The sequence below is a fragment of the Maylandia zebra genome, linkage group LG3 (assembly GCF_041146795.1).
Source record: "Maylandia zebra isolate NMK-2024a linkage group LG3, Mzebra_GT3a, whole genome shotgun sequence".
NCBI lineage: Eukaryota > Metazoa > Chordata > Actinopteri > Cichliformes > Cichlidae > Maylandia > Maylandia zebra.
Genome location: NC_135169.1, coordinates 46465475 through 46473930, shown reverse-complemented (window position 1 = coordinate 46473930; position 8456 = coordinate 46465475). Strand labels below are relative to the sequence as shown.

The following is an 8456-nucleotide window of genomic DNA, read 5'->3' as shown; positions in this document are numbered from 1 at the left end:
GAAGGACGCATTTCAGGGCCGCATTTCAAGCAGCCTTTGAATTGGGACAGCCTTCGGCACGTCACTGTGACGTAATCGGCCTTGAAATGTGTACTTTAAGGCTGCAGACCCTGAATTGGGATACAGCCTTTGTCCTCTGTCAGTGGAGTCTGCTTTGGTTCCTGTGTCTCTTTACATCTGATTAGTCCCAGCCATGTTTCCACCTGTTCCTCATCCTCTCGTTATCCTGCCTGTATATTTTAGTCCTCAGTCTGTTGTCGCGTCGTATACTCTGTCCGTGCTGTGTTTTCCCCCCTTGTGTTCCAGGAAATATCCTTGCTCTCACTTCGGGTTTGTTTTTCTCAGGTTTCCCTGATTACTCTGTGGTGTATTTCAGTCCTCCGTCATTCATTGCCTGTTGTCACCTCATTAATCTTCATACCCTCTTTTTGTGCTGTGTTTCAAGTCTGTGCATCCTTGTGTCTAGTTTCCAGTGCCAGTTTAGTTTATGTTTTACACTTGAGGTTTTGGTTTATTTTTTTAAGTGTTTATTTCAATGAAGAGTTCATCCGGCAATAAAGCTGCACTCTAAGTTCTATCCTTTGTTACCGAGTCCTGTATTTGGGTCCAATCTCCTGCCAGCCACACAACACACCCTGACAACAGCCAAGAAGAAACATATCAGAAGGCAAATCGTGCAGATGTCATTTTACTCAAACTGCTGTGCTATATGAAGAAATTCTTTTTGTCATAGTCCTCAAATGTTTGAGGTTGAGGACAAGAGCTGTATAAACTATGACCACAACTGTGTGTTTGTGTGTGTGTAAGTCATAACTAGTGCTGTCAAAATTAACGCGTTAACACAGATTAAGCCGTCATCATGAAAAATGTTAACGCTATTAACGCATCTGGAGTGTAGAATGACTCGAAATCCCTCAAATGTTTATGTCAACGCGTTTTGGACAGTTTGTCCAAGTAGAGTTACCTTCGCACATGTGCAAATTGGCAGCTGATCTGGTAAATGGTGTCGCGAAATCAATCAATGCAGAGCAGTGACACAAACCACGGAGGCCCCAGAAAAGTGCAATCAAACGATGAGTTTATTAAGACACAGGAGAAAACATCAGCATATGTCTTCTGACAAAAATACATGTTGTGAACACTTTTAAAGCAGTGAGGTACCCGCCCCTCCAAGGCGTAAAAATAGGTTAAAGACGTTAGTTACAGTAAATGGAACATCTTAGATGGCTATAAACAGACATAGAACTTCTCATTTCTATAACACCTTCCAAACAAGGTAATAACTTCAAGCCTTCAAGGTCTCTGGTTGGGCTGGTTGTTGACTCCGGTCATCTGTTACCAAGTAGACTAAAATGCAGTTAGAAGCTAAATGAGTTAAGGCCTCAGGCCTGGCATATTTCTAGATTATATGTGTATTGTAAGCATGTATTGCAGTTATCCTTCTATGCTCTAGTCTTTAACACAATAGACTGTGAAGACATCGCGCTTCACAAAGCTTAAGACCCTCTGTAGACTAAGCAACAACTCTGAATGAGCACAAATACTATGCAATGTGTATGAAATACTTCTGGCTGTACCTGTAATAAAAGTTAACATAATGGAAGGATCCTTAAATGAACATCTTCAATAAACAACTTTAATGCAATATCAATACTGTGAGAAATATTATTAAATGGAATAATGCTGAAAAGAATGTTATTAATGCAGCAATAAAAGAATTTCTGTATCTCCACAATGGCCTGTATTTGTATAGCACTTTACTAGTCCCTAAGGACCCCAAAGCGCTTTACACATTCAGTCATCCACCCATTCAGACACTGGTGATGGCAAGCTACATTGTAGCCACAGCCACCCTGGGGGCGCACTGACAGAGGAGAGGCTGCCGGTCACTAACGCCACCGGGCCCTCTGACCACCACCGCAATGGGTGTGACTGAGACCGAGACTGTCCAAGCCAGGGCTCGAACCGGCAACCTTCCGATTACAAGGCGAACACCCAACTCTTGAGCCACGATAGTAGTTGTAGTGACGGGCAGGTGAACCAATCAACCCAATATGGAAGATGATAAACGCACATTGGCCCTCTCGATGGTAAATTTGATTATTAAAAAAATAACAAGACTGAACGGTCGACCGATATAAAGTATTACGCACATTGTGTAAGAAGGAATTTTCTTTTCTCCAAAGCACTTCCAGCTTGAAATATAACATTGATGCGAAGCATACTTTAGTCGGGCATGCAGCTAGGACTTTGGCTAAGGCGTCACCCAGCTTGCAACAAACCACTCACGGAGCATCGGGGGTTCAGTAAGTCTACCTCAGACATGTTGACTGACACAGTTGCCAAGTGGATTGCAACAAACTGCAGCCATGTTAATTTTGTTGAGAACACACACTTTACATATCTTTGGTTTCACGTTTCTAGGTCTTTTCTAGGATGCTTTCTAGGACTAGAAGTGCCTCCCCAAGAGTGACAGAGAGAGAGGATAAATGTTTACAGAGTTTTTTGTTCATATGAATGTTCAAGATGTTCAATAAACATGTTAAGTGCTTATATTTTCCCTTTTTTCTCGAGTCTGTTTGCTCATGTAAAATGAAATGTGATTAATATAGAATAAAAATTAAATGATATTTAATTGTGATTAATCAAAATGAATCCACAGTAACCCAGTGATGAAGCTGTTAAAAAATTGTAATTGTTTGACAGCACTAATATATATTATGCCTATTACCTATTAGTATATACGTTTTTTTTTTTAAGTTGTATTTCACAGGAGATAACCTGTGTTAAAAGATTAAAGAAAATTATTCAAATTCTCTTTGAATTTAAGCATACATTCTTTGTGTTTATTCTCCATGTACTGCATTATACAATGGCTTGCAAAAGTATTCGCCCCCTTGAACTTTTTCACATTTTACGTGCACCCCACTTTTCAGTTATTTATTTGTAAAAAATGTTTGGAATCATGTATGATTTTCATTCCACTTCTCACGTGTACACGACTTTGTATTGGTCGTTCACGTGGAATTCCAATAAAATTGATTCATGTTTGTGGCTGTAATGTGACAAAATGTGGAAAAGTTCAGAAGTTCCAAATACTTTTGCAAGCCACTGTATTGCATGAATGTCAGTTACAAGCTTAAGTATAAAGTTGAAAAAGTGTAATTGCAGCCAGGCTATTGATCAAGTAATTGCAATTAATTGCGATTAATGATAGAAAATTGTGAGATTCATTAGTTAATTTTTTTTATTTATTGACAGCACTAGTCATAACACAACTTACCTATATTGCCAAAGATAAAACATTTCAGATTTATGCCTGACAATGTCACTGTGTTGCTGTGTTGAAAGAAAATACATTTTACTGCCATTAAACCTTTACACAAGATAGTTAGCTAATCATGCGCCCATATAGAAAATGTCACGATTTTACTCACACCTCCAGTGAAGGCCCCCCCACATCTGCCACACTAACAGAAGAAAACAAAAGAATGTTAAGGGGGTTAGTAGGTCTCATTGAAACAAGACAATGTTTCTCCAACACCATGATGCTACATATGACATGTAACAGACAATCAACACAGGACTGCATAAAGTGCAATCTGCAAAAATTGCAAAAAAACAAAACAAAGACAGTGCAAAACCACGTGATACAGACACAACAGTGCAGTAGAAATGTGCAAAAGACTGAGTATTGTGCAAAAAGTCTTGCTTTGCAGATGCCGCCGGTGCAATAAGTGTCTGTGATGGATTGGTAGAGAGGCTCCAATGAGCTTCTCAGTGTTCTCACTTTCCGTTGTAAGGTATTGCGATCCAGAACTGAATTCTTTGAAAGTCCAAAATTTGTATGAATCTGTGTGGACATGCATAGTAACAGCAAGATGACCACTTCACATTTGGCAAACATCAAGTAGTCTTTTTCTGGCAGCTTTCTGTGCATTCAAGGTAAAACACACAGTGGAGGCTTGTTCTTAAAAGTTACTGTATATATTGTTAGCTTAGCAGTCCATGCAACAGATAATCCATTTTTTCCAATCCGCACATTTTCCATGCTCCAACAGTAATGATCCTGCCTAGTTTAATAGTGGATCATAAAGGTTCTTGAAAATCTGAGAGAAAAGAGGTAGCAGACCCAGATGGACAATATTAAAATACTTTACAAAAGCTCATTGCTTCCAGTTTTGTCATTATCATCCCAAAATTGATATAAGAGCTTCTGAGAACAGTGTGGCATAAAAATGTCTTTTTAAAAATAACAGCAGTTCTGCCTCAAAATGAACTGTCTCCAGGACACAGTCCTAAAAGATGTGCAACTTCATTCTCACGCTGCCACATCTTAGAGATAAAAATAAAATCCAACTTCTCACGACAGAACAAGTCATTTAAAAGAAAGGACTTGTTAGCAAAAGAGCATTAGTCATTTTAGCAGAGAAATACAGTGAAGCAGCTGGAGCCAGGTAAGGTGGCACAAAAGCGAAGCTCCCGTGAATCTGTATTTTCATAAACCCACTGAAACCAACAAAGTAGGACAAGAAAGCCGGCTTGCTTGCTCAGCTCTCTCTGTCGAAGTTTCTGAAGTGAAGTCGGGATCCTGACTTTTAGCAACAGAGGTACACTGAGGTCTGCCGCATGCTCTAACCACAGTGGAAAAACAAACTTGTTTTGATGAGTCTGGAAACTACCCATGGCAAATGTGATTGCTATTAGTGAATGGTACTCATATGTCTAATGATGTGAAGAGGCAACCTTTTTATATAAGTGACTTTAGTCTCTGACACAGTTTTGTTCTATCAAATCAAATCAGGAGTTTTTAAGAAGCTGTCTGCATGTGGTCTATAATTTGAAATATTTTCTAAGACTTTCCTGTGTCCTTCTTTCTGCCCTCCTCAACTGTTTTGTGTAGTTTGGCCCCCAACACTATTTTGTGAAGCAGAGATTTTTTTCTGAAACATTTCTAGTTCTGCAGTGGAGCTGGTAGAGCTGCAAACACTTTCTTGAGTAATACAGTTGCACCCAGTTTATTTCAGAAGTTTTTATTTTTTCTGTCAGTATCAGAAATCCTGAGGTAAATATAAACTGCAAACACACTTGTATGAATTGTTTAATAGTTTTATTAAAAAGCAGCAATCTAAAGTCATCACATTTAGCTGAAATCTTAAAAAATAAAACTTTAGAAAAGTCATGATAAACTTTACAAAGTGAAAATATGAGGTTCTGCTCTGTTATAAAGAAACAAAGATGAAACATTTTCAGTTTTACTGCTTGAAGCTAAAGTACACACATTCACTCCAGAAGTCACCAGTCTTGCTCTTGTTCTCCTGGTAACAACAAAGTACAAAGATTGAATTACACATTCGATGGTAAATGCAGCTCAGGGCGCTTTTTATACAACATGCCTCATTTACCCATTCACACAAGTACCTTTTTTCTATGTTCAAGTGTTATAGTTTCTAACATTCACATATTCATACTCTGTTGTGACTTATGAAACAAAGTTGTTTTTTAACCCAACTCTTTGTGTTTTATGGAGAAATTTGAAAAGCTTGGATGACATTCTGGGCAGCAGCAGCTGTTTATCTTGATGATCACACACAAAGTGGAAACCAGTGATATAGTCAGAATGGTCATGAATGCAACAGCTCCTTTCAAGACAAAGGAGTCCATGTTATCTGCAGATAAAGGAGGAGAAATAAAATTGCGTTCAGCTGTATGAATTTAGAGTGGGAGTAGATGTTCTTCTTGAATGTACTTACTTTCAAAGTCCAGTGTGGTCCCGTTTCCAAACACTATGTGTCCACATGAATCAACAGCACAGTAGTAGGTCCCAGCATGAGACATGTTCAGATCCTTCAATGGCAGGTTGTAGACACAGGCGTCTGCTTGTGGGTTAGTTTTCATCCTACAATAATCATTTTTGCCTCCATAAGTGTAAATCAGTCCTGGACGAGATGCTTCTGTTTCTTTGAACCAGTAAACACTGTGTTCTTCATCACAGGTCCCAGTGTGTACCGTGCAGTTCAAAGTTACGGAGCCTCCTGGCTGGATGCTCTCAGATGCTGACTGATGGACTAAAGCTGGGTTTTTCAAACCTGCCTCCCTTACTCTGACGATGGTACCCCCTGCAAACGTTAACACAAATCTATAGCTGCATGCACAGTAGTAAGTAGCTGAGTCATTGATTTTCAAATCTGAAATGTTCAAGTTATTTCTTCCATTTTCTGTATCCAGTGTGAACCGTGGGTTGTTCAGGAATTCATCATGAAAAGTGATTTTTGTATCGTACACATAGTAGAGATTAGTAGAGATTAGCCTCGGTTTCTGTCCCAGAGTTTGCTTAAACCACAAGAGCCATGCTGAATCGTCACCTTCATAGAAACAATGCAAACTAACATTTTCTCCAACATCAGCTAAGATAAAATCTTTGTCTTGATAAACGGATGCCTGTGGTTGCAGATGGGTCTTCTGGACTAAATTGAAATCAGAGAAAAAGAAAATTACTTTATTGCAAAGTCGAGTTTTCAACGACACTAGCTGTTACAACATGTCTCTGGTGTCATTGAGATGTGGATTTATTGCAGCAAATGCAGCATGATTCATGTTGAAATCACCAAAACGTAACTTACCTATATTCCCTAAGATCAGACATGTCAGATATGAAGCAAGCGTTAGACGTGCCATCGTGTTCAAACTGCTAATCTGAAAGAAAATTATTTTTACCTTCCTCTATTCTTTTGAGATCAGACTGTGTTTGGTTGGACAGTCTGAAATCACGTGATCTGCCCCCTATAGGAAATGTGGTCACATGTTCGCTGGCACTTTTTGCTTCTTTGAATAGCACCAAAAACAACATGCGCCGATAATATAGTTGATTAAAAGGTTTTTGTTTCCCTTTTCTAGTGAAGCGGATGTTTGTGCTCATCATGCTCTCAGGCTGCTCAAATGCTGAAACTAAGCATTAATAAAAGCACCAAAACAGAGACATGTATTAAATTCAGCTAAGTGTTAGAAAACATCTTGTGATATTTTTACACCTGCTGTAAAAGGGACTCATTTGAAGCTGCTATGTGGTTTTCAATGTACTCCACTCGTGTAAAAGTAGCTATGTCTGAAAGTGGCCTCAGGGAAAACGTACAGTGAGAGTTTCACTTCTTCAGTAAAGCACCTTTGTTGTGCAGGTGTCTTCAACACAGCCTCCCCACTCGAATTCTGAGCAGGCATCACCATCTGACATCAAGGAAACACTCACTATTGCTTTTAAATCATTCTTCAATTTCAAACACTGCTTGCTTCAGTTTTAAGCGCTACATCAAAAGGTCCTAATTAATGACAAACAGCAGTTTGTTAGTGAAAAGTAAAATGAAATTCATCCTTAGTCACTATAAGAGGATATGAGAGGATTAAAGCTGTGTCATAAGGCTGACACCAAGCCTCAAGCGATCAGATTTCATTTCTGGACTGTGCACTGGCTTCACCCTGTGAAGAGTATGTCAAGGTGCAGGTAGTCATGCACAGTGCAGGAGAGCCTTTGCCAATTAGAGATCTTTATCATACTTTCTGTGTAACCTACTTAAACATGCAAAAAGCGATTTTTCTACTTGCATGTGATGCAAATTGTTTTAATTGTTGTCATTTCTTTACGCTGACTTGTAAAGGTGTGTAATTTAGCATGTTCTTATAAATTTTGCCACTGGCTGATTTGGTAGCTTTAAACACTTAATGAAAGGCTGCCGTAGTTTCCCCTAAAATTTATGCTATAATATAGCATTTATATATCCACCAGTTGCTCTTCGGATGTATGTGTTACAAAGTAGCTTCATCTAGTGTCCGCTAACTTGTAGGATTACCAAGGTCCAGGTGGAAAGTGCCAGAAGTGGCAACAGGAGAATTGTTTTCTTTGGGGTGGCTGTGCTTACTTGTGCTGCTGCTAAAGTTTCTTTTTGTATTTAACTAGTGTGATCTGCTAAATCTCTACATAACTAGGTGTTACATGCGCTATTATGGGTTCTTTAGAAACAAATGACCTGAATAAAACAAGTGCAAAAGTGAAACATGGCAAGGGATACAAATGACAAGTTTCTATCTGAACAACACAGTGAAGGACACTTTCCACCCCTCACATGCACTGTTTCCCTCTTTCCATCTGGCAGACGGTTTCGCAGCATCAAAACCGTAACCTGTCTCCCCAATGTGATGTTTGTATTGTATGTACGGTCGGCAAGGTCTGTCATCTCGGTTGTGGGCAAAAGACCTGCAACTGACAAATAAAGGTTATCTCATCATCATAACAACCAGACACTGCAAGAACTTTCCGCCCCCAAGCACTCAGAGCCCTCAACTCACTACCACCAAAGGACCGAAAAACACAAACAGTTTTACAAACACAAAACTCACCAAAAGACTCAAAAACAACACAAAATTCCACAAATTTACTACAAACTGGACTTGGGAACAATATG

At 39.1% G+C, this 8456-nt stretch overlaps 1 protein-coding gene across 1 annotated transcript; it reads right to left on the bottom strand.

Moving 5' to 3' along the window:
- Positions 1 to 5502: 5502 nt before the first annotated feature.
- On the bottom strand, positions 5503 to 6678 carry LOC143416747 (uncharacterized). Its single transcript, XM_076882254.1, has 3 exons — positions 6624 to 6678; positions 5754 to 6467; positions 5503 to 5669 (listed from the first exon to the last, which is right to left on the bottom strand). Exons 1-3 carry the CDS (start codon positions 6676 to 6678, stop codon positions 5503 to 5505), a joined length of 936 nt encoding a protein of 311 aa, XP_076738369.1.
- Between the last annotated feature and the right edge of the window lie 1778 nt (positions 6679 to 8456).